Here is a 27213-nt window from a genome sequence, read left to right on the forward strand (position 1 = left end):
ACAGGTTTCTAATGGACCCATACACACCACACAACACTTAGGCAGGGAAAGAGCAGGACAGAGGAATGGTTGCCTTGTTCCCTGTCATTTCACGTTATTCCTTTACGCATACCAAGATCTACTTGGAATGAGTCCCTGCAAAAGACAAGCTTCTCTTGAGTTGGTGCTTTTCCCAGGGTACTTTTCCAGACTTCTACTGTAAAGGTAATTTCAACCCGTGAAAAAACATCACTTGCCTTCTTTGTTGCCACCGTACTGGTATTTCACACCCCCGAAGATCCATTCCGCTTCCAACCATCTCGGTAGACAGGCACTTCGGAAAGTGTGTCCATCAATCCCTGAAAGAAGCCAGACCACAGAGTAAGAGGGAAGGATGTGAGAGAGGGCGTGCGAGAGAGTGAGAGACACATGCACGCATACACACACGCACGCACACACGCACGCAAGCAAGAAGCCAGCCAAGTTGAAAGGAATTACCAAAAAGTAGGTAGTTCCATGACTTCATCCCACAACAGGAATTCTTAACTCAGGGTTCACAGATGGGCTCTGTGGGGTTGGAGAACCCTCTGAAACTAGAGATAAATGTTTGTGCATCTGTGCATTTGGCAGAGGGGTCCACGGCTTTCATCACATCTCAAAGAAATCCAAAACCTACAATGGAATAAGTTCCCTCCTGCCTAAAAAATGGGAAAAAATACTGTTCTACTTTTCCCACTGGCTGTTGTGAGGCTTAAATGAAATACATTTAAAGATGTTCTGTAAACTCTTAAATGCTATACAATCATCGTCACAAGAAGAGTTTACTGTGAGCCAGGCACCGTAAAAAGTGTATTAAATGCAAAATCTCATATAAGGTAAGGAAAGGGGCACAGAAAGGCTACCTAACTTGCCCCGAATCACAAAGCGGGACTAAACCCAGGTCTGCCTGACCCCAAAAGCTGAGCTCTTAACTGCTCTACCGCCTTTGAAGAGATGAATGAAGTTGCTCAGTCACTGCACCTTGCAAGTGGGCTGATGCTGCTTCCTGCGCCTCCCACGGACAACTAAGGGCTTCAGCAAACTTCTGCCCAATTCACTCTTGGAGCTTTGAATTTCTGCACAATGCAGCCTCCTGGTCACAGGTGTTCCCCCTATATATAGACTTCTTTCTAGAAATGGCTAATAATGTATACCAAAACAATGGAACCAACAAAGTAGAAAAAGAATTTGCTATTATCGTATCCATTATCCAACACATGCTTCCTAAATCAGCATAACCCTTTCCTCCACAGAATCACTGTCAAGGAAGGGAAAAGCAAGCTGAGTATTGGTGTCACTCTCACCGTACCCCACCCAGCACAGGTACCCAGACGAACCTTCTGTTTCCAGGGCTCCCAGGGTTGCTAGTCTTGCAGCTTTCAGTCCAAATCCCAAGTAACTGTAAAATACAGGATTGACTAATTTCATGCTGGTCCTGAAGTTCTCCAGCCTAAAACTATCTCTTTCAAATGCAGTAGGGTTTCTCTGTCTCCCTCTGGAGGGAGGAAAACCTTGTTCTCTGTGACCTCTTCATCTTGTGTGGACAAGTGGTAATTTCTGCACCGTTCAGATCAAGGCCATCCAGAACTTTCCATGCCTATGATTTAAAGGCCAGAGACAGTAACACTTCCTAGGGTCCCACCTTGGGAACCATACCCAGAAAAGCTCTCATTACTTTAGCTTCCAGCCCCACTGTGATCTAATCCAAGGATGGATTCTGAATATCTGAAAGCAAACTCAAAGGAGTTGGCAGAGATCTCTGGCTGAAGATTCTCCAAGTGTCCTCTCTCTAGAGAAACTTTTTAAGTTTGTTTGTTTGTTTATTTATTTATTTGGGGAAGAAGGAGAGATGGGGGGAGACAGGGGGGGCAAGAGAGAGAGAGAGAGAACAAGTGGGCAGGAGCAATAGAGGGAGAGGAAGAACCAGGCTGAGCAGGGAGCCTGCTTGGGACTCGATCCCAGGACCCTGAGATCACGTGCTGAGCAAAGGCAGACGCTTAACCAACTGAGCCACCCAGGCGCCCCACTCTAGAGAAAACTTTTGACTCTTTAAGTTCTATACTTTTGAGGCCAAGAATGGAAAAACTCTTGGGTCCTTAGGCTTCGGTAAATGGCTCTGGTTTCAGTTACCAGACCTCTGGGGGTTGGCAGAGACTTTTGTAAGGCTAGTAAGATACAATAACAGATGTGAAAATGCTTTGAAAAGTTAGGAGAATCATATAACATGAAATATTATTCCTCCCTGTCCCCCTCCTCACCTGTGTGTATAGAGCTTATAAGTGCTGTTAAACATCTCAAATGAAGTGAGGTAGCCCCTAGGGGTTTGTTCCAGGGTTTTCTGCAAATCAGCAAAAGCAAAAAGACTATTCAGGATCTGCAATGGTCTGAAGGTGTTACCACCACCACCCCTGTCCCTCCCCCAGAAACCAGAGATGAAAGAGACAGACTAAGCTGCTGATCTCACAAGGCTGGAGGGATCGAAGGGACTCTGCACAGTGAGGGGGCAAGGGGAAGCATACCCAGTCATTAATGACTCCACTCAACCTATCTGTGGTGGAGCTGCCGTCCGCAAACGGAGCACCACGTTTGTAGCGCCATGATACGCCTGCCAAGTGGGCTGCTAACCAGGCCTTCGTGTAAATAACTCACCTCAAACTGGGGTAGGAACGTGATTTGGGTGGAGGCCCCCCCCAGGTCCAGGGTCCCCACAGTCTTCTGGCTGTGGCCATGCAGCTGACCTGTGAATGAGAGCCAGCTCTGAATATCTTCTGCCTCTGGGACAGCCCAACACTGCTGTCTGCAATCTCTCTCCTGCTCTTGTACACTGCGGGTGTTCCAGAAGCACTCCACGGCTCCCTGGCCCTGAAGCCTGTACGCCAGTGCTAACCTAGAAGGACTCTTGTGGCAGCCGAGGCCTTGAAGACAGCTTATAAACATTAACTTACCTTTTCTTTTTTTTTTTTTTAAACACAATACAAGCAAAAAGGGATATTTACTCTTTGACCCTGTGTGAAACCCAGTTCACGCCTCAGAATAAACTTGAGAATGTATTACCTGTCAGAAAATTCACAGTAACCCAAGCTAAGATGCCTGAAAGAGAGAGAAAAAGAGCGATCACATCTCAGAGCATTTCCCCCCATCTTCCTTAACCTCATTTTTGTTTTTTTTTCTCTAAATTTTGTGTCTAAAACACACATTTTCCTTCTCCTTGTCCTTCCATTCCCTCTTAGCCCATTTCTCTTTGTTTGTCTCTCCTTATTTAGTTCCTTCTACTTCAGCACCCCATCCCTGTTTCCAGTTCTTTTAATCAAATCTTTTATTAATCCTTTATTAATCTCCCCCAGAACATGTATTGACACTTCTCCCACCTTCATAGGATCCGTCCATGATGCTAACACTGTCATCTGGTACCAGGAAAGGTGACTTCCTGAAGATTTCTCTTACCTAGAGAAAAAGGGAAAAAGTCTAGATTCCCTAAGGCAATAAAGAAGATTTCCATATTTCGGCTCTATTTTATTAAGGCTTAGAAAACTACACTCTTCATTTCCCTGATGAAATTTTAGCAAAACATTCCTTTTCCGTAAAAAACTAGAGAAGGAAATACACAAGCCATTACTGGTTTCTTATAAAAACAAAAAACACAGGGATTCCTCTGACTTTAAAATAAATCTCAAACTATCGAAATTTATAGGTGAACTGAACCTAGGAAAGGGCATACAATTGACCCCTTCCAGCTCAAATCAGGATCCTGTAAATTTTTTTTAAACACCTTATTAATCCTGCCTGGGCACGAAGCAAACTCAGGAGGACCCTTTCCCACTTCATTTCTTAGATGACAAGATAAACGGATGGTAGAGAAGAGTTGGGCCTGGGCAGCTCCTGAGGCGACAGAAACATTTCTTCTACTCTCGCACCAAATTCTGCAGGTCTTTGCCCCTGCTCATAAAGGGGGCTCATGTCCACAGGCTGGGGTACTCTGCTGTCAGCCCGTCAGATTCTGGCACATGGCTAAGGCCTCAAGAGCCCACAGAAACCCCAGATCTAGATTTATTTATTCTATTTCAGGAGATGGGAATGAACATCTCACACACTCTTGACTCTCCATAAATATAGGTCAATGACATGGGTGTTATGTCTTATTTTTTTATATGATTATCACGAGGCAGGGGGAAGAACAAAGGGAATAGAAGGAACTCTGGTCTGCTGGCTGTTCTCATTCTTGATAGGATGAAATACTTCATGTGATGACCTCTGGACCCTGTTTCATCTAGGAAAAGCCAGGTTAGTGATCTATAAATAAGCTTTTAAAGAGATAGATAAGAGAACAGGAAAAAACACAGAGTTTCTGCTCTTGCCCTCTCCACTCTTCTCCCCTGCCCACAGTTTATTCTTATTACAGTAGCCAGAGTGGTGCTTCTTTTTTTTTAAGATTTATTTTTATTTATTTTAGAGAGAGAGTGTGACCATGTGTTGGAGGGGAGGGGGAGAGGGAGACAATCTCAAGCTGACTCCCCACTGAGCACAGAGCCCAAAGCCAGCTCAACCCCACGACCCTGAGATCATGACCTGAGCCATGAGGTTGGATGCCAAACCGAATGAGCCATCCAGGCACCTCCCCCTTTTCTTAGTTAAGTAGGCTCCACACCCAGCGAGGAGCCCAACGCAGGTCTTGAACTCACAACCCTGAGATCAAGACCTGAGCTAAGAGTTGGACACCTAACCAACTGAGCCACCCAGGCACCCCCGGAGTGGTGCTTTTATATATTATTTTTTAAAATTTTTTAAAAAAGATTTTATTTATTTATGTGACAGAGAGACAACTAGCGAGAGAGGGAACACAGCAGGGGAGTGGGAGAGGAAGAAGCAGGCTCCCAGCAGAGAAGCCTGATGTGGGACTCAATCCCAGAATGCCGGGATCACGCCCTGAGCCGAAGGCAGACGCTTAACGACTGCGCTACCCAGGCGCCCCGGGAGTGGTGCTTTTAAAACAGATGTCAGATCCTGCCTCTCAGCTCAAGACCCTCCAGTGATTTCCTTCTTAGAGAAAAAGCCAAAGTTTACACTTGCCTTTAAGGCCCTACATGATAAACCCCTCACCTCTCTCTGACCTCATCTCCTACTTCTCTTCCATCACTCACTTTCCATCCAGCCACACCGACCTCCTGGATGCTATTCTTTGAACATACCAAGCACACTCCATGCTTTAGGCCTTTATACCTGCTATTTCTTTAGCGTGGAATATTCTTCCTAGAAATGCCTTATATAGCTTGCTTCTTCATTCCTCTCAGGTCTCTGATCAAATCCACCTAATCAATGAGGTCTTCGCTGACCAACCTATTTAAAGCAGAACCCCCCCACACCACCACCTGCATTCCCTAGCTGACTTCCCCTGCTTTTCTTTCTCCAGATCATCTACAGTACCTGACACACTTTGTAGTGAGTTGTTTAGTTTCTGTTCACTTGCAGCTAGAATGCGAGCTCTACCAGGACACAGACTGACTGTCACTTCTTGCTCTGTGTAGCACGTCCCCGGGGAACGTCACCAGTGCCCAGTACATAGTAAGCACTCATATGCTGAATAAATTAATAAATGAATGAGGAATCAGGGTTCAGATTCTCATGCACACACGCTAGGCAGCTTGTCCTTGGACAGCCCTCTGTGCTGACAGTCAAAGGAAAATGGATTCTGAGCTCTGAATTAGCAAACTTATAATACAGAATCATTTTTTGCTGTGATTTTTTAAAAAGATTTTATTGATTTACTTGAGAGAGAACATGCACATGTGGGGAGGAGTTAAGGGGAGGGCAAAGGAGAGGGAAAGAATCTCGAGCAGATTCCCAGCCGAGCACAGAGCCCACTCAGGGCTTGATCCTATGACCCCGAGATCATGACCTGAGCCAAAACCAAGAGTTGGACTCTCAACCCACTGAGCCACCCAGGCGCCCCAACTGTGATTTTTGTTATAATGGGATCCCACCTATGAATATTCTTCACAATACGTAATTTAAACCTTACTAGTTTACATGTTTTTTGCAAAATAAGTGTTCAGTAATGTTAAAAATTTTGAGTTTAAAAAAGCTTTCTACTTAAAATTTTTTTTGAAGATTTTGTTTATTCATTTGACAGAGACAGAGAGAGAGAGCACACAAGCAGGGGGAGAGGCAGAGGGAGAGGGAGAAGCAGGCTCCCTGGTCAGCAGGGAGCCCGATGTGGGGCCCAATCCCAGGACCCTGAGATCATGACCTGGGCCGAAAGCAGCCACTGAATTGACTGAGCCACCCAGGCACCCCGCTACTTAAATTTTTTATCTGAACAGGAAGTTGAAATGGACATACAAATGGCCAACAGACACATGACAAGGTGCTCAACAACGCTCATCATCAAGGAAATGCAAATCAAAACTACAATGAGCCAGCATCTTGTACCTGTCAAAATAGCTAAAATCAAAAACACAAGAAACAGTAAGTGTTGGGGAGGATGTTAAAAAAAGGGGGGGAACCCTCATGCACTGTTGGTAGGAATGCAAACTGGTGCAGCCACTGTGGAAACAGTAGGGGGTTCCCCATAAAATTAAAAATAGAACTACCCTACAATCCAGTAATTGCACTATTGGGTATTTACCCCAAAAATACAAAAAACACTGATTCAAAGGGATACATACACCCCTATGTTTATTGCAGCATTATCTACAATAGCCAAACTATGGAAGTAGCCCAAGTGTCCTTCGACAGATGAATGGATAAAGAAGATGTGGTGCACATAAACGGGAATCAATGATGGAATATTACTCAGCCATAAAGAATGAAATCTTGCCATTTGCAACGTGGATGGAGTTGGAGAGTATAATGCTAAGGATAATAAGTCAGAGAAAGACATACCAAACGATCTCACTCCTATGTGGAATTTAAGAAATAAACCAACAGAGACAAACAAAAAAAAAGACTCTTAACTACAGAGAACAAACTGTTGGTTACCAGAGGGGAGGTGAGGGGGGGATGGGTGAAACAGGTGACAGGGATTAAGAGTGCACTTATCATGCTGAGCACTGAGGAATGTTCAGAATTGCTGAATCACTATATTGTACACCTGAAACTAGTATAACTCTGTATATTAACTATACTGAGATTAAAATTAAAAATTTAATTAAAAAAACTTTAGGCTGAGAGAAAAAAAGTCCAACATAAAGAAAAAGACCATGAGCTGTGTAATTACATTTATATGAAACGTAAGAACAAGTAAAATTAATCTACAATGGTAGAAAGCAGATCAGTGGTTGCCTGACTTCAGGGAAGGGGGAAAAGGGGTACCAGGAAACTCCTGTATTTGTCAAAACTCATTTAACTGTACACTTCAAATGTACACATTTTAAGTTTTACCTCAATAAAGTGAGCTAAACATAATTTCTGTGCTTCTGCTTTAACAAGTTAGGAGAATCAGGAATATCATGGACAGAAAGTACTTTAAACTTCTTTCGGAAAAGCCATATAAATTCAAGAGTAACATTTAAAAATGTAAATAAGTAGCTACAATAAGAGCCCGGTTACCCAGTGCTTTGGCAACGGTGGAACACTAAAGGTAGTCACACACCAGAGAGCTAAAAACCCACAAAGAAAGTATTCACCTAGGAGAAAAGAATCATCCAAGATGCAAAGGACTTCAAAAATTACCTCAAACAGCAGAGCCTCAGCTTTCTGTTCTGGCAGTAAGCGCAGTCCCGCTGTTGCCTTCAGGACCACTGGGGTTCTTTTCCAGTGACTTCGGGGGACTGAGTCTTTCGCCACCTCTAAGAGTTCTTCAACAGTCTCGGCACCCTTCAAAAGAGATGACCTACTCATCCAGGTAACAGTCATTCAGGGGCACTTGTCTCTTCTCTCAACATGTTCTGGGGGTTATTAAGAGTGAGGCAGCAGAGGGCTCTAACCACTCTCTGCTCTGTAGAAGAAACCCAGAGAAGTAGGCTTCTTTGAAGGAAAATCCACTTAATTTTGATTAATAACAAAAATGATTGTTACAGCATGGCCATTTTAATTGACTGTTATTTTGTGTCTCATAAATAAGCTTTTAGGCCAGAAAGTTGGGTATAGTGAAGAAAACACCAGATGTGGAATTAGAAGACTCGCTTGCTAGCCCTGTGGCTTAACATAGGGCTTGGTTTCCTCCCCACACATTTATGAAGGAGCTACGCCTCGTACCACTACAGAACTGCGCAGTGCGTTAGATGAGGCACGATGTGTGGACTCGCCACACAAATGCTGGGGTAGCTGCTGTGCTATGGTTTTACGATCTCTGTAAGGACAGAACACGCCAGGTTCCTACTTGCATCCCCAGCACCCACATGCACCGTACACAGTACATACTCAATTTATGAAATTAAAAACCATTATTTTAAATCCATTGTTTCCCTGAGTGATCATCTGACAACACGCTGCCTCTAGATTATAATTACTAGCAACCACAACACAATCTCCTCTAAATGTCCAATCAGTTTCTGATAATGTAGTTGCTTTCAGCAGCTCCTAATTTTCTGATGCATTTACCATTTCATAACAGTGAGCTGAGAAAATAAACATCTTCTCAGTTCTTCAAGGTCAAGCCATTTTTTCCTCAGATTATACTTTTATTTATTTATTAATTACAGATTTTATTTGACAGAGAGACAGCAAGAGAGGGGACACAAGTAGGGGGAGTGGGAGAGGGAGAAGCAGGCTTCCCGCCGAGCAGGGAGCCCGATGCGGGGCTTGATCCCAGGACCCTGGGATCATGACCTGAGCCGAAGGCAGAGGCTTAACAACTGAGCCACCCAGGCACCCCTCAGATTATACTTTTAAGTAATCTTTACACCCAACGTGGGGCTTGAACCCACAACCCTGAGATCAAGAGTTGCATGTTCTTTTTTTTTTTTTTTTTAAGATTTTATTTATTTATTCGACAAGATAGAGACAGCCAGCGAGAGAGGGAACACAAGCAGGGGGAGTGGGAGAGGAAGAAGGGCTCATAGCGGAGGAGCCTGATGTGGGGCTCGATCCCATAATGCCGGGATCACGCCCTGAGCCGAAGGCAGACGCTTAACCGCTGTGCCACCCAGGCGCCCCAAGAGTTGCATGTTCTACCGGCTGAGCCAGCCAGGCGCCCCAGGACATTTTTTCCCCCAAGCTATTTTTTTAATATAAGGTTTTCCTCTGGTTAATGATTATGCTTGTAACATGGAACAATACCTTTACATTTGCTACCAAAGTTCAATATTCTGTCTTATTCTATTTTAGTGTGGCTTCTGACACACTGGGTGTAGCACAGTATGGGTGTGCAAATGTGAAATACAGTTATGACAAAATTCTCCATTTATCCTCTAATACCAAAGACTTTTGTTTTCATGAGTTCTTGCCTAATTTCTAGAATATAAGCATGCACTGTCTGTCCTAGATCAGGATACTTCGAAACGAAGTTCATTGGGTCGACATTGACTCAACTGCCATGTTTATATCTTACACTCTATAGAGCTCCATGTCTATTTTCTGCATCTACATTAATTAATGCAGTTGATGGCTTCAACTCAAAATCTTAAACATTAAATACAAAGGGAGCAATCTCTTAAAAGATGGTGTCATCCCTGCATGTCCACAATCTATTCTAGCTTCCTTCTGCCCAAGTCCTAGAGAGCTTGGGGTGTATAATTCCTGCTATCCAGTATAGCTGAGGACAGAAAACTGATCTTACACATGGCCTCAATGTCAGCAGTGAACAGCAGGAGACATTTAACAGCAGTGGTGTGGTAAAGTTATCAAAGCATTAAGAATCTAAATATCTAATTGTAAAAAAAAACAAAAAAAACAAAAAAAACCTCACCTGCTTAGGTTGATCTACAAAAGCAGAAAGTCCTGGCTTCACAGATTCAAAAATTTCCCCTTCCAGAATTGGAAGCTGTCCTATTTTGTCCATGGAACAGAAGAGAGATGGTTGGTTACCAAAAACGGGGCTGCTTTTGATAGTGGGCCCTGTATCAAGGGCTCAATTAAGCTGCTATTCCTCCAAGCCATCCCAAGTAATCCCACCTGTGAGGAGTAGCTTGCAGGAGTAATGGGTAGGGGGATAGAAGGTGACAGGCAATTCTTGAGAGCCCCTCTGGCATTTCTCAGCATGGACACCTAGCTCCTACTACTGGCCCTAGTCTCTGTAAGTAACTTGAGAACACCAGAAATTCAGAAAAAGTTCATCTTCTAGGTCCCCTTATCTCCTTCTCCAAGGATGGCAGTGATCCTCTCTCATGACCACTTCCAATATTCTCAATATTCTGGACCCTGGGGCATCAACCACCTTTAGAGAAAAGGACAAATTACAGCTGTACTTCTTGGACATATGGGTTTCAGGCTACAGGCAATCCAGATCTAATTTCACACTGAATTAAACCCTATGTTCAATTATAGCCTCAAATCTTCTCTGAAGAAAGACACTCAGTAGCTGTAAGTTACCATAATTCATATCGCATACTCTCAGCACATTTGTTTCTGGAAGAAGATGCTGAAGTGTGGATTAACAGGCACTGGTGAGGGTGCCAGTTACACTTACCTGGTATTTTCTGCACAAAGGTGTAAATGTGAATTCGTGTTCCAGTGCTTCCTGCATCAAACATAATTCCATACAATGTGCTGGCACTGACATTGATGGGGCACATGGAAGACAGGAAGACACCCTCAAACCAAGTCTGCTGGTCTCTGTGGAAGACAGTGCTGCAAACACAGGATGCCACCAGCATGAAAAAGGCTGCCCCCCAGGTAGTGGCCATTCTCTTCCCAAGATGTGGTGAGTCTAGGCTTTTGATGCAGCAGCAGTGCTGTTCATACACCTAGAGTGGCTTATAGGACAAAGAAATGCGTGGTTAGACCAACCGGTCTTTTGTTTATACTTGTAAAGGAAGAAACACCCACTACAGAAATCCCACCCTTCCCCTAAGGTGCTCCTTCTCTATTTTTCCAAACCAGCATAACAAGCTAGACGAGGGTAACATAGGCTCCTTAGCACCTTTTTCTGACGAGTATCTTGTTGCAAAAGGAAAATGGGATTTAAACTCTATTTCCCCATTCTCTGCTTTCAGTTGTAGGGTGGATCTCTCACACGCAAGGCTTTCTCTGCCACCCTGCTCTTATTGTTGAGTCTAATTGTCTTCTTTTCCATTTTGGCAATTTTGTCTTTAGATCATACACTAACCCTCTCTCCCTCCTTCTTTCCCTCTCTTTTGTCTTTTTTGATTGATTTAAGATGTTTCAATTTCTGAATTAAAGTCATAAAGTTACAAAGTTACCAAGTCACTAGCATTGGGGTGTCTACAGCCTTCAAAACTCAGGCTACTGGACCACTACCTTAATGGGTGACCAAAGATACTTCCAGTAGCTTGAACATACAATCACATTTTAGGTAAATCAGCTTAATTTAAAAACACTTAAATCGACTACTGTGGGTTGTTTTTTTGTTTAAGTAATCTCTACACCCAACGTGGGGCTTGAACTCACAACCCACAGATCAAGAGCTGCATGCTCCTCCAACTGAGCCAGCTAGGCTCCTGGACCATTATGGTTTTAAAAAACATCCTAAACAGGTTTCAGGCCATGTTATCTTAGTAAGAACTTAAAGCAGATGGGGGCGTCTGGCTGGCTCAGTCGATTAAGTGTCTGACTCTTGATTCAGGGTCAGGTCATGATCTCAGGGTTGTGAGATTGGGCCTGGCATCAGGCCCCCCATCTGGCGTGGAGTCTGCTTGGGATTCTCTCTCCCTCTGTGCAATCCCTCTCTAAAAACAACAAAAAACAAAACAAAAACAAAACAAAAACAAAAATACAAAAAAACCATAACAAAACAACAATAACAACAAAAACCCCAAAAAACTCTTAAGGCAGTTGGGCAAATTAAGCCAGAGAGGTTCAATGACTTGCTGAAAGTCATAAGGCAGGTCAATGGTGAAATCTTGATTAGAAACCAGTCTCCACTCTTGCCAACCATTCTTTTTCTGATTTCAAAAGCCTCCCTTATGGCAAGTTACTGCCTATATTATTTAATATGCTCTTAGCAAAGACAAAAATCTTAGCATTAGTGCTCAGCTTTATTCTAGATCTGTGTATTGTTATAGCAGGTTGGATACAAACGATGCTGAAAACCTACAGCACGGTTACACGAAAAAATGTCTCCTGGATGAGCCATATTGTCTTTGTTCCAGGCTTCATTTTCTCCTGGTATTCATAAAGAATGCCATAACAATCCTCTAACATTTAAGGCTTCCTTAATTTCCCTTTATGTACTTTGATCAAAACAGGTTTGAGTGCCCTGTTCCAGCTTTCACCTCTGGACTTCTTACGTAAGCAGATGATTAAACACGATCTAATTCCAAAGTCCCACTGTCCAGTCCCTTTATTTCTAACAGAATAACTGAGTTTATCTGGAGTGTAGACTGAGGATTCTCAGTCATTCTCAAGTCTGTTGACCTCCTAGGGTTCATTTTATCAAAATGTCTCTCTTCCCAAAGGTGACATACTGTATAAAATAATGTAAATTGAAGTTAATTGCATTTGGAGTTTAAACTATTTAAAATAACTACAGTAGTTCTGAGGTACTAAAAGGCAGAGTTAGAATTATCAGTTTGAACACAATTCAGGGCTGGACTTCTTTTTTTTTTTTTTTTAAAGATTTTATTTATTTATTTGACAGAGATAGGCCAGCGAGAGAGGGAACACAAGCAGGGGGAGAGGGAGAGGAAGAAGCAGGCTCATAGCAGAGGAGCCTGATGTGGGGCCTCGATCCCATAACGCCGGGATCACGCCCTGAGCCGAAGGCAGACGCTTAACCGCTGTGCCACCCAGGCGCCCCTGGGCTGGACTTCTTTATGATAGTTAACAATAAAGGTTTGGGCTTGGGGAAAAAAAAAAACAAACCCGAAAACCTTTTAGGGTCTCAAAGGAAACTTTATCCCAGGAAAACAGCACTGAAATAGGGCAGCTGATTGGCCAGATTCATACTCACACCTTAAATCACTCCCTTTCACTGATTGTTCTTTTACAGCAAACAGGCTGGTCGTGTAGATCAATCTAAATAACTGAAAACAAAAACAACCCTTTCAGTTTCTCTGAGTATTAATGGACCCTTGCCTCGTCCAAAACTCAAGCCACATCCAGTCCTTGGTCCCTTCTCTCCCTCGGGAAGAGCAGTTAGGGGCTTTCCAATCACCAGCCTCCTCTACCTCTGTGACTTAATTCCACAGAAGCTTCTCAGGGCTCACGCACATTTTCTCTATTATTGTGGTTTCTGAAAAACCTCTCCAGCTTTGATTTCCATTAAGCAAACATTTGTTTTTCTTCCAAAAGAGATTTTAAGGGGGAAAAAAATGCATGCTAGGTATCTGTTTTCAAGGAGTGAAAAAGTGCTGAGTCATACCAGGTGTTCAGGGTAAATAAAGAACAGATTTCAGAGAAAGTGAAGGATGAAAACATCCAATACCCCTTCTGCTTTCAATCCCTACCTTCTAACACCACTTGCAATCTCATTTTTCTTTAAGATTCGCTAAGAATGGTATTAGAAAGGATCACAATTTAGAGTATATAGAATGGCATCCTTTTTCACGTGACCCCAGCCTGCAAAGCTTGCTCACTTTGTTAGTCTTTGCTCAAATGTCACCTTCTTGAGACTTTCCCTGTCTACCCTATTTAAAATTGCAACCCACCTGGCCACGTACACATCTTCCACCTTCCTTCCCTATTTTTTTCCATAGCACCTTCCATCTTCTGTATAATTTACTACGTCAGTGTTTTTGTGTTTTTGATTCCCTGCTCCCCACCATCCTCTTGTGAGCTACCTACGGGTGGGAATTTTTGTCTGTTTAATACACTGATGTGTTCCTGGCACTGGAACAGTGCTAGCACACAGTAGGTGCTGAATGAATACTCTGAAAGGATGAACAGTGATCCAAGAACTCAGGTACTGGATCCTATCCATTTAACAAGAATATAATAGCTGTCTTCTTTCCAACAGATTAATTTCTTACCTATTGGAAGATTACGATTCCAAACTTCCAAGGCAGGACTGTTTCTCCAAATGCGTCAATTATGTTTTATATGCTACTCAAAATAATGCAGCTAGTCAAGTGTACTTTCTACGGACTGGGGAGTATACACATCAGTGTACTGAAATTCACTCCTTTCAGAACTGGTCTTCTCAACATCTCTTGCTCACTTTCGCCTATTCACCCCAACAAAGCCCCCTCTTCAATTCTTTTGAGACCTTGGTGCCAGCTAGTGTTCGTCACTGTTCTCATTTCCTTCCAAGGTCTTTTCAGTGTATCTTTGTCTTCAGAGTAAACAGGAATAGTTCCTAGGCAGCCTCCCTAGAGCTTCACACTCTGGATTCCCTTCTTCCACGTCACCCACCGACAGACCACAATCCCACAGAAGCTGGGCCCCATTTGGGTGCTCACCTGCTCATGTCTGCCTGTTCCCCACGAATCCTTGCTTCCACTGTTGATTGCCTCTTGCTCTTTGCTCCTATTTCAGCCCTTATGAATCCAACTAGCTTCATGAACCACATTCACCTTTGTGCTAGTTTGCAACTAACTATGTGGCATTTTGTTAACTCACTCCCTTCTTGATCCTTTGCTCCTCCCTTAGCCACTTTTTTTCCTGGGTACACATGATTGTCTGGTTCATCTACTTTTATGATAGTTAAGTGCCAACGAGTAGCATTATTGCTTGTAGGGCTGAAGTTGCTCAGGAACTGAATTCTGTGTTTTTATACAGGACATTGATTACCCAGTAATGTTTTTATATTATTAAATAATGTTATATTTACAATTACAAAATATGTAACTATGTAATAATGTTATGAATTCCCTACTATTTCACATTATTACAACCTAAGCCCAAGAGTAGGAAAGTTAATATCCTTGTGATGAATTTAGAAAGCTGGGTATTGAATTGTCTAATTAACAAGCATTTACTGAATGTCTAATATACACCAGACACTGAGCTAGCTTCTCAATACAGAAGAGGAATCAAATATAGACCCATCTCCTGGGGCTTCAGCTTTCTAGAAGAAATAGACAAGTAAACCAACAGCTATCATGTATATACTTTGGTAAGTTCTCTTATGGGAACATGCAGAATATTATAGGAATGGACTAAGACGCAAGTAACTCATTTCAGAAGGGGAAGGATAGAGGTGGGAAGGGAGAGGCCTAAGCTGGGTCCCAAATCAGAGAGAGGAATTAACCTGGTAAAGTGACACAAGGAGAACCCTGAGAACTTTAAGTATTAAATGGATGGAATATAGAGGACCAGAATAGAGCATGAGTGTGGGAAAGGGCCTGGAGGCACTAAATCAGATTTCAAAAAGAATGGACTTGTTTTCGTCAAACAGTACCATGGTGACACCTGACTATTATTTAAATTTTTCTATTCCCCCCCAAAACAAATATTAGTATTGTCTGACCTGAATAAAATGACAAACAGTTTAAAATAATGGAATGGGATAGGTGACTAGAAAGTCCATCAGAAAGTCTTAGGGAAGCTCCCACTGCCAATTCTCTTGAGCTCCACAGAGAAGCTAGCTGTAACGAAGTTAAAAATTAAACATAATGCAAGTTTAAAATTTAACCAGAGTGAAAATTTTAAACAATAAGCTGAACTACAGAAATGGATTAGCTAAACCACCTGAGCATAGGTTAGTCAAGAAAAGCAAAACCAAGACTGGTCTAGATAGTTAAGTCTGAAACAGATTCAGCACAGTAAGCAATGCCTCATTCAGGAATGTAAGTTGGGACTTACATACCCAATACCAGGGGCGAGAGTCCTGGAACACCCTGCTATCTGAAGGGTGTCTAAGGTGAGGGTACATAATATCTTCTGTATTCCTAAACTCACATACTGAGCCTGGAACAGGCTGATGTTAGACATCAGCAACTTTCTCATGAATAGACTTGGTACAATTGAGCTAGTAATATCTGGAGACAAAAGCATCAGGGAAGGGGGTACCACCTTTCCCAGAGTCTTACTATGGTGACGTATCACATACCCAGCTCCCCATCCCCCTCCAGACTAGCTCATGGATAGGAGTGCTACTCCAGGAATCCTATTATTTACATATGCATTCATTTAGCCATTCCAGAAATTATCAGTTGCCCAGTGCTACTTACAAAGTATGGCATGCAAAGATGAATCATCTTAGACCTGCCCTTTAAGAGACTACAGTAAATAGGAAAAAAAAAAAAATGTCCATTAACTACCTCTGTGAAGTTAAAATGTGACAAGTAGCTCAGTTACCATGCTCTGAGACTTCAAAGCAGGAAGAGATTATGTCCAGCTGGAATAACTGAGAAGGCTTTGTGAGAGAAGTGGCATTTGAAGAGGGTCCTGAGAAGGGGCATTGAGACAGGAGAGGAGTGCTTTTCAGGAAACAATGATTCGAGACCTGGAGATAGAAAAGGGATGGAGTCCTCTGGGGAACAGTGAACACATTAGTTTGAGTAACTGTGATAGGAAAGCAAGTTGGAAAGGCAAAGTCAGGTCAGACAGTACAGCACACCAAATACTTAGCTGAGTTTAGACTAAATTCTGCAGGGAAGGGAAAGCTACTGAAGATTTTGAGCAAGGGAGTGTCACAAGTACGAATCTGGCCGTTAGATGTAAGAAAGACTAAAGTGGGGAGCCTTAGCAGGCTCCATTCCAGTGTCCAAGTCTACAAATGTTCACTGATGCCCACTCAGTGCTAGGCGCTCGAGAATTAAATGTGAATAAACAGAGGTTTTTATTAAAGATGCTCAGTCTGGCAGAGGTGACAGACACGGACACAAATAACCACACCTTAAGTTAATCATAAAAACATGAGAGGAGCCCAAATCCTTAAAGGACTAACTCTACCCTACAGGATTAGGAAAGACATCATGAGATGACACTTGAACTGATCATGAAAAATGAACAGAACTACACAAATAATACAGGCATGTGGATAAAGACCAGAGAAACTATAGAAAGATGAAAAGAGACAGGCATATTATGGATAGTTTGATTTCATTTTATTTCCTCCAAAATTTTTATCAGATTTCAGAAACGAAACAAAAAGTAGACATAGTGGAAGAGTATAGAAAAGAGGGTTAGCATTTAATGCAGAGAAAAGACTGTGGCCAAAGGAACAAAATTTGAGGTAACAGTAATAGCAGCTAAGACCTTAATACTTGCCAAGCACTATGTTAAGTATTTTACATGCATTATCTCATTTAATCTTACAAAACCACTCTGTGAGGTAGGTTCTATTTATTAACATCCCTGTTCTAGAAATGAGAAAACTGTGGCATAAGAAGCTAGGTAAGACCACATAGTAGTAAGCGAAAAGAGCCAGAAATCAAACCCAGTGGTCCAATTCCAGAGCCCAGTTTTATCCAGTAGATCACCTAGGAAGGGTCATCTAGAATGACTCTAGAGAAAAATGGATATGGGGGTGGGAGGAGAAGGTAGAGCAGAGAAGAATGATCAGAGATGAAGCTGGAAAGTTAGACTGGCATTGACATGCAAAAGTCTTCCTATATATGACCAAGAACTTTTGATTTGTTTCTTGCTGGTTCTACCTTCCTTACATTCCCAGAATCTGACCATTTCTGATCACTCATAGCTACCACATTGGCCCAAGCCACCATCATCCCTCATGTGATTTACTCTAATATTGTCTTAACACATCTCTGCTTTTACTCTTACTCCCCTAGAGTCTATTTTTAACAAGCAAACAAAGTCATCCTTTTAAAATATGTTACAGCATGTCTCTCCACTGCAAAAGCCAGCAATGGCTTCCCATTTCCCCCAGAGCAGCAAGATTCCAACAAAAGCTTTCATGGATCCACTTGCTTGGCCTTCCTCCCCATTACCTCTGACCTTATCTAAGTTTTCACCTTACTCACTCCCCCAACACCGAAGTCTGCGTGCATGTCAAACATGTTCCTGCCTTAGGGCCTTGCTCTAGCTGTCCCTGCTGTCTGAAACATACATCCACTTGATAAATTCTTGCAACTCCTTCAAATCACTGTTCAAATGCTATTTTCTTATCAAGACCTATCTTTAATACTAACCTCCCTCCCTCACGTGTCCCTTACCTCTGCCTGCTCTCTCAATACCCCTTACTCTGATCTTTTCCTTTTTCTATTGCACCTTATCACATTCTAACATATTAGATAGTTTATGTATTGTTTATTATCTGTGTTCCTCCGATAGAATTAAGTTCTTAGCAGGAATCTTTGTTTACTGATGTAGCCCATCAGCACCTAGAGTGTCCAAAAAGATTCTCAATGGAAACTGACAATAGGAATAAACTGCAAAGTGACATAAAAAGGGAAAAATAGGGGCACCTGGGTGGTTCAATTGGTTGAGCGTTTGCCTTCGGCTCAGGTCATGATCTCGGGGTCCTGGAATCAAGCCCCACATCAGGCTCCTTGCTCAGAGGGAGTGTGCTTCTCCTTCTCCCTCTGCTCCTCCCCCAACTCGTACTCTCTCTCTCAAATAAATAAAATCTTTAAAAAAGGGGGGGGGATCATATATACTTGTATAAATAGATTTTAAGAGAATATAACTAATGAACACCTAATCTAGTCATATTGTTTTAGGAGAAACTATAATTTTATTTTTCTGAATCTATTAGTTCTGCAGCTATATTGAATTTCTTTAATCAAACACATTGTTAAAATTGTGATTAACTGAAGTAACTTCCCCCAATCTAAAGGATACTAAACATTAATTACATTGTCCAAGTTCTCTTCTATTTATCAAGCCAATACATATTTGGGATGCTGCACAGCAGTTTCCTATTGCTGCACAACAAATGATCCCAAAACGTAGTTGCTTAAAACAATAATATGCATTTATTCTCTCACAGTTTCTGTAACTCAGGCATTTGAGAGTGGCTTAATTGGCTAGTTCTGGCTCAAGGTCTCTCATGATACTGGAGTCAAGATGCAGGCTGGAGCTGCAGTCAACTGCAGGCTTGACGGAGGCTGAAAGCCCACCTCCAAGATGGCTCACTCAATGGCTGGCGAGCTGATGCTGGTTGTCGGAAGGAAGCCTCAGCTGCCTTCCATGGGGATTCTCCCAAGAACCTTGAATATCTTTACAACATGGTGGCTGACTCCTCCAGAGTGGGAAACCCAGGAGAGAACAAGGTAGAAGTAGCGATTTTTTTTATGACTTAGCCCTATAAGTCATTCATTATTACTTCCTCCATATTCCACTGGTCCTACAGACCTCCCCTAACGAAATGTGTGAGAATGGGCATGAACACCAGGAGGTGAGGATCACGGGGGCCGTCTCAGAGGCTATTGCAAGTTATAACCAGTATTTGCATAATATTTTGTGTTCAGCTTTTTTTTTTAGTTTATACATATTTCTATTAACGGAGCTAACAAAAGCACTTCTTGTTTTAGGAACTACATGTTATTCCAATGATATTAACTCTTAAAAATTAAAAACAGTATGGACTTTTAATTTCTCTGAAAATATCATATCCCACCACTTGATGCCTTCCATTTTTCTGTTATAGTCCTGATATTTTTTAAAAGATTTTATTTATTTATTTATTTATTTGACAGAGCAAGCAAACACAAGGATGGGGGAGGGAGAGAATCTCAAGCAGACTCCGCTCTGAGTGTGAAGCCTGATGAGGGACTCGATCTCATGACCCTGAAATCATGACCTGAGCCTAAACCAAGAGTCAGACATTTAACCAACTGAGCCACCCAGGCACCCCTAGTCCCAATATTTTACTTAAGGAAAAGCATTAAAGTCAGAAAAACTACAACTCATATAACATCCTGCTTGTTCCTAAGGGTGAAAGGAATGTAAATACTTCAAAAAAGTCAGATATATTTAGGAAAGAGTAGGGAGAAAATAAACGAGTCACTATATTTGTTAAGATTATAGGCATCTATTACTAACTGAATAATAAACCTAACAGTGGAATGAAATTCTAAATCAAAGAAGGTATAGAGTGAACTGGAAAACAGTGTGGAGGTCCCTTAAAAAGTTAAAAATTGAGCTACCCTATGATCCAGCCATTGCACTACTGGGCGTTTACCCCAAAGATAGACGTAGTGAAGAGAAGGACCTTATGCACCCCAATGTTCATAGCAGCAATGTCCACAATAGCTAAATCATGGAAGGAGCCGAGATGCCCTTCAACAGATGACTGGATTAAGAAGTTGTGGTCCATATATACAGTGGAATATTACTCAGCTATCAGAAAGAACGAATTCTCAACATTTGCTGCAACATGGACGGCACTAGAGGAGATAATGCTAAGTGAAATAAGTCAAGCAGAGAAAGACAACTATCATATGATTTCTCTCATCTATGGAACATAAGAACTAGGATGATCGGTAGGGGAAGAAAGGGATAAAGAAAGGGGGGGTAATCAGAAGGGGGAATGAAACATGAGAGACTATGGACTATGAGAAACAAACTGGGGGCCTCAGAGGGGAGGGGGGTGGGGGAATGGGAGAGACCGGTGATGGGTAGTAAGGAGGGCACGTATTGCATGGTGCACTGGGTGTTATACGTAACTAATGAATCATCGAGGCTTTACATCGGAATCCGGGGATGTACTGTATGGTGACTAACATAATATAATAAAAAATCATTAAAAAAAAAAAAGAAGATATAGAGTGAAAATATTTATATTAGCAGAATAGCAACTTTCTTCATGCTATATATAGAAAGAAAATTTCCAATCAGACAATGGTAGCATTAATACTTAGGTACTGAAGAGATATTTGGTAGAAAGGGATAAGACTGACAACTGGCACAGATATGAAAACCAATGAAAAACTTTGTAACAAACTTTTTCAAGCATCAAAAAAATAAAAAAGGGTTATCAAATAATCAACTTGTTTTAGAACACTGCCAAAGAGCTGTAATAAGACTTGTAAGCATGGAAACTACAAGGGGAGAGACTGAATGGGAAGAACTTCCCAAAAGTAGGCGCCATTGTCCTGGTGTTGAGGAGAGGATTCTTGCCCCAAGGGCCCAGCTCAAGTCTGACTACATTGCCCCGGGTGGATTCACACATCAGAAGGCTGGTTGAATGAGATCTCTTTTAAGGTCCTGCCAACCCTAAGATCAAACACTCCCAATAAAGGAATTAGAATTGATACACTGGTAGCTACCAACAAATATAAAATTATTTCCCATAAACAGATCACTTCTTTCTGTATTTTATTCCATTTTAATCAAAACATCATTAGACAAGTGTCAAAAAGGCAGATTCTATACAATGAAACCATTTGGGTGTTATACCAAAATGAGATCAGGCAGTGCCTGACATCATTCTTCATTGTTTCGAGCTTGACTTAGCTACAATAATCACTGCATGGGGAAAACTCTTGCTCTTGCTGCCTCTCTCTCTTCACAAGTCACAAGGCCTTTTCTTACCCATTCATTAAGAATGAAAAACTTTTAGACAGGAAGATACTACCAGTCAGGAGAGGTTTAATATTGCCCCAGTGAGCAAACATAATAAAAACCTAAGGTGATAAGCTATTTCTGCCTTCAAACCCATGTATTTATGTGCAGAAAAGTAATTACAAGGATCAGTGCCTTTTGTCACTGTTTACACTGGAATTTGTGGGAAGAGAAGTGAAACCTATTTTCCCTTTCTTGTTATCAAATAAAAAATATCTACTGCCTCAAATATGTTGAATCAAAATGACAAAATGAGAAAGAATGAAATATTACGATGATACCTGATATATAAAGCAAGGAATAGGGCTACCACATAAGTACATTTCTTCAAATGTGTCTCAGATGCTTTCCCTTTAAGTAACATACCATTTTTATTTTACCAATGTTGGCTACAAATATTTCTAAAGTGACTTACGATTCAGGGTCATGATTATGATCATCAGTTATATTTTTCTGCAAACCTGGGATGCCTCCAGGCGCCACAGTTCTATAGGACCATTTGCCCATCTGCCATCAAATGGCCCGAGATTGCTATGCTTTTCGAGCTAGTTTTCCCTGACATCATGCTATGTTATCGCTGATGAGTGTTGTCATATGCATGATTCCTTCAATAAACTGCCATCACATATTTTTTTAAATCTTTAAAATCGATGGGATGTAATTCAGAAAGCCATAATTATTAGACTTTTATGTCAACTTATGCAAATGAGAGCCTCTCCAAAAGAATAAGGGTTGTAGACCTTGTGACAGGTCTTTTAGTGGCTCAGAGATCCCTTTCCACTGACTATGAGCTCTCAGGAATAAGAAAGCAGAATGTGCAGAAATCTGACCTATCGAAAAGTGGGGTATTACTTTAAATTGGCTACTTACCAATATTTTCTTTTTCTTCTGGGCATTCCCCTTTGTTTCCTTCAACTAATGTGCCATTTCTTCAACCTATAGAAGATGGACATGGATAATCATAAGAGCAAAGTTCTCTCTTTTTTCTCTCTTATCAGTACGCTTATTTTTGAGGTAGTAATCTCTTCACGTTCATTTCTAATCTGTTCAGTCTTTGAGAACCAGATCACCACACTCATCCCCTGACTTGTAGTCCAGTACTCTTGGGCTCTTCCTCCTCTTCCATACTTTCTTCTCATTCAAACTACAACCACAGCCACTCTTATAAAATCGCTTGTTTATAAAATCAGCAACAGCAAAGGGAGGCAAGTCATACTCCTTCTAAAAGCTAGAGTGCATTTTTGTATAAATGTATGTGTATAAATGTATGGGGGCAGTGACCAAGGAGCTAATCCATAAACAAAGTGGATAAAATCTAGTTTATGCACGTAGTGGGAACTCACATAACAAGTTGTGTGTTCCACAGTGTGATCAAGAGGGGCCATTTACTATTACATGTGTGAGTACATGGTTAAAAGGCACCAAGCCAATCCTAGTCCTAGGTACACATCCACAATAACTGAAGATAAGGACTCAAACAACTCTTTCTACACCGATGTTCATTACAGCATTATTCACAACAACCAGAGGTGGAAACAACTGAAGTGTCCATTAATAGATATGTAAACAAAATATGATACATATATTCAATAAATATTATTTAGCTATAAAAAGGAATGAAGTTCTGGGGCACCGGGCTGGCTCAGTTAGAAGAGCATGTGACTCCTGATCTCAGGGTTGTGAGTTCAAGCCCCACAGTGGGTATGGAGATTACTTAAATAAAACAAACAGACAAACAAACAAAGAAAGGAATGAAGTTCTAACACATGTCACAATATGGATGAACCTTGAAAACATTATGCTAAGTGAAAGAAGCTGGATACAAAAAGATATATATGATTCCACTTATATGAAATGTCTGGAATAGGTAAATGCATAGAGACAGAAAGCAGATCAGAGGTTACCAGGGATTGAGGGGGACGTAGAATGGGAGTTATTGCTTAACAGGTCCAGAGTTTCTGTTTGGGGTGATGACAGAGTTTTGGGAATAGACAGTAGTGAAAGTTATAAAATACTGTGAATATAATTAATACTACTGAACTGTACACTTAGAATAGTTAAAATGGCAATTTTTTTATGGTATATATTTTACCACAGTAAAAACTTTTTTTAAAAAAAAAGGGGGGCGCCTGGGTGGCACAGCGGTTGGGCGTCTGCCTTCGGCTCAGGGCGTGATCCCGGCGTTGCGGGATCGAGCCCCACATCGGGCTCCTCTGCTGTGAGCCTGCTTCTTCCTCTCCCACTCCCCCTGCTCGTGTTCCCTCTCTCACTGGCTGTCTCTATCTCTGTCAAATAAATAAAATCTTTAAAAAAAAAAAAATAAATAAAAATAAAAAAAAAAATAAAAAAAAAGGAAGATGCAGGGGAGTACTTGGGTGGCTCGGTTGGTTGAGCATAGGACTCTCGATTTCAGCTCAGGTCATGATCTCAGGGTTGTGAGACTGAGCCCTGCATCAGGCTCCGTGCTCAGCAGGCAGTCTGCTTGAGATTCTCTTTATCCCTCTTCCTCTGCCCCCCCCACCCTACTTGTGCATGAGTGCTCTCTTTCTCTCTCACAAATAAATAAAACTTAAAAAAAAAAAAAAAAAGCAAGCAGATGGGGGCACCTGGCTGGCTTAGACAGTTGAGCATGCGACTCTTGATCTGGCGGTTGTGAGTTCAAACCCCACAATGGGCATAGAGGTTACTTAAAAAAAAAAAAAAAAAAAGTGCAGATGGAACCAAACGTATGATCATAAGAGCAAAATCGCTAGCTGCGATTTCAATGAAACAACAGTTATGACAACACTTCATCCTTTGGATATATCATAGGTACACATCCAATTATGATTTAAATTCTGAAGGGTAGTACTGATATTCAGAAAATACCGTTAAGCATTGGAATTTATACAGTATCTTCCATTCTCCGAGAAAGTTAAACTTACCTATGCAACATAAATCTGAAAATTATACATTCAAGAGAGGATTCGAACAAGGTTATAAATTCTAACTATACAGACCGCAAAGCAAACATTTTCAAGACATTTTGCAAACTACACTTAAACACTTCTCCCAGTATGCCCCTGGAATCCAAGGAAGGAATGGGTGATATCTACCTCTAATCATGCAATCTTGACATTTCTATTTTCTTTTTACAAAATTTTTTTTCTATTTTTTTATTATGTTCAATTAGCCAACATATAATACATCATTAGTTTTTGATGTAGAGTTCAATTAAGTTTTCCTTTTTTTTTTTTTTTAAGATTTTTTTAATTTATTTTTTTATTCATTCGACAGAGATAGGGACAGCCAGCGAGAGAGGGAACACAAGCAGGGGGAATGGGAGAGGAAGAAGCAGGCTCATAGCAGAAGAGCCTGATGTGGGGCTCGATCCCATAACACCGGGATCACGCCCTGAGCTGAAGGCAGACGCTTAACCGCTGTGCCACCCAGGCGCCCCAAGTTTTCCTTTTAAAAACACTTAATATTGTGCATATGTCAATACACTGAACTCAAAACAAAAGACACTTCAAACTGGCATCTCCAAAGCTCCTTTTCCTTGGCACCCTTCCCCCCGCCCCCCGCCACACACACACAGAGGCTAAATGGATTCTTTCTTATTTCCTGTTTCTGTTAGTGGCATCACAGATTTCCTAATTCACAGCTCAAAATCCTCATCATCTTTGAATTCTCCACTCTCATACCTTCCCATATTCCAATCTGTTATCAAGAACTGGTGATTTTTCCTTTGTAATATCTTTCCCATCTCTTTTCTCTTTTTTTCCTCCCTAGTACCCCTGTTAATATCTAAATTCTGGCCTTTATTACTTCAGACTTGGACTTTACAGCTTCTTAACTGGTCTTCCAATTACAAATGTTTCCATTCTCAAATTTATACACCACAGTTTTCAACATTTTCCCACTAGATTTTAACCCACAGCACATCAGGAATTCATTTATCTTTGAACACTGTACAACCTGGCATATATGTTTAATTAATCAATGTCTGTTGAATGAACAAATGAATGAATACATAATCACCTCACTCTCTTTAAAACTTTCATCAACTTGGGGTGCCTGGGTGGCTCAGTTGGTTAAGTATCTGACTCTTGATTTCGGTTTAGGTCATGATCTCAGTGTTGTGGGATCAAGCCTCATGTCCGGCTCCCCACTCAACGGGGAGTCTGCCTGAGATTCTCTCCCTCTGCCCCTTCCCCCTGATCTTTCTCTCTCTCTCTCTAAAATAAATAAATAAATCTTTAAAACATTAAATAAAGAGGCGCCTGGGTGGCTCAGTTGGTTGGGCATCTGCCTTCAGCTCGGGTCACGATCCCAGGGTCGGGTCCTGGGATCAAGCGCCGCACTGGGCTCCCTGCTCAGCAGGGAGTCTGCTTCTCCCTCTCACTGTGCCCCTACCCCCACTGGTGCACTGTCTCTCTCATACGCTCTCTCTCTCAAATGAATAAATAAAATCTTTAAAAAATAATATAATAAAATAAAGCTTTCCTTAATTTCCCACTGTTCATAACAGAATGTACAAACTCAAAGACCTAAAAACTTACTGGGGCCAAGAAGGAAATATGAGTGAGTAAAGGTGTAAACCAACAGGAAGTGGTGGGGACTGTGGTAAGCTAGAGAAGACATGTCCCATCTAAATGGGCAGTTGCCTGCTGCTGCCACAAACTGCTCCTATGATGAACTACAGGCCCAGTATTGCCAGGTCTTCTGATTTTTTCAAGATAAGCTGAAAGCACAGATTTCTGTGTGGAATCTGGTTTTTAAATAGTGACAATTAATTCCTAATTAATTCTTAAAAATTAAAATTAAAAAAAAACCCAAAAGCCACTGTGCAGGCCTGACAAAACACAACTATGGGTCAAATCCAGCCTTCAAGTTACAAGTTGGTGTCTCTGCTCTGTAGGATAAAAGACAAACTCCCTAACATCTGAAGTCCTTCACTGTGAATTCCCAGGCTACCTTACCAAAGTTTTTTGCCCACTACTTTCATACAAGAACCCTGGCGCTAGTCTAACAACTCTCAAACTTTAGGATGGATCAGAACCACCTGGAGGACTTGTTAAAACATAGGTTGGTGATGGGGCGCCTGGGTGGCGCAGTCGTTAAGTGTCTGCCTTCAGCTCAGGGTGTGATCCCAGCGTTCTGGGATCGAGCCCCACATCGGGCTTCTCCGCTAGGAGCCTGCTTCTTCCTCTCCCACTCCCCCTGCTTGTATTCCCTCTCTTGCTGGCTGACTCTGTCAAATAAATAAACAAAATCTTAAAAAAAAAAAAAAAGGTTGGTGGGCCTCACTGCCAGCATCCTGATTCGGCAGGTCTCCGGGGGGCCTGAGAACTTCCATTTCTAATCCTTAACAAGTTCCCAGGTGATGCTGATGCTACTGGTCCATGGACCACACTTTGGGAACGACTGCTCTAGTTAAACATCTTGTCTCAAACACACGCTGAATTTTGCTCACATGATTCTACCTTTCCAGAAAGTCTTCCCTCTTCCTTTCAGCCCACCTTCTGTAGACTTTCTCTGTAAGAGCCTTTCATGTCCCCAAATTCCTGCAGCACTTATGCACTTATCCATCACTGCTTGGTATTTTTTATTGTTAACTGTTTGTACATCGGCGCCAATGAAGTTGTGTACTCTCACAGATCAATGCTCAGGTCAGTACCTTATACACCTGACTGGTACACCTCAAGCTGTCAGGTAACATGGTATATGGTTGGTACTCACTAAACTTTT

At 41.7% G+C, this 27213-nt stretch overlaps 1 protein-coding gene across 13 annotated transcripts in view; it reads right to left on the reverse strand.

Moving 5' to 3' along the window:
* Positions 1-27213, reverse strand: part of ENTPD5 (ectonucleoside triphosphate diphosphohydrolase 5 (inactive)) — a 46359-nt gene that overhangs the window by 7626 nt on the left and 11520 nt on the right. For 5 of the 13 annotated variants that reach the window (XM_034642422.1, XM_019794618.2, XM_019794621.2 and 2 more), the window contains 11 exons: positions 22354-22419; positions 13027-13097; positions 10583-10868; positions 9863-9942; positions 7687-7830; positions 3387-3462; positions 3073-3108; positions 2668-2756; positions 2277-2356; positions 1356-1417; positions 237-338 (listed from right to left, as the gene is read on the reverse strand). In XM_034642422.1, coding sequence (XP_034498313.1) covers positions 237-338; positions 1356-1417; positions 2277-2356; positions 2668-2756; positions 3073-3108; positions 3387-3462; positions 7687-7830; positions 9863-9942; positions 10583-10799 — 886 coding nt within the window. In that variant the 5' untranslated portion in view covers positions 10800-10868; positions 13027-13097; positions 22354-22419. Of the gene's footprint in view, positions 1-236; positions 339-1355; positions 1418-2276; positions 2357-2667; positions 2757-3072; positions 3109-3386; positions 3463-7686; positions 7831-9862; positions 9943-10582; positions 10869-13024; positions 13098-14471; positions 14755-22353; positions 22420-27213 lie in introns of those variants that run through there. The other 8 variants (XM_019794622.2, XM_034642426.1, XM_034642425.1 and 5 more) reach the window with 5 other exon arrangements.

The sequence above is a fragment of the Ailuropoda melanoleuca genome, chromosome 14, assembly GCF_002007445.2.
Source record: "Ailuropoda melanoleuca isolate Jingjing chromosome 14, ASM200744v2, whole genome shotgun sequence".
Classification (NCBI taxonomy): Eukaryota; Metazoa; Chordata; class Mammalia; order Carnivora; family Ursidae; genus Ailuropoda; species Ailuropoda melanoleuca.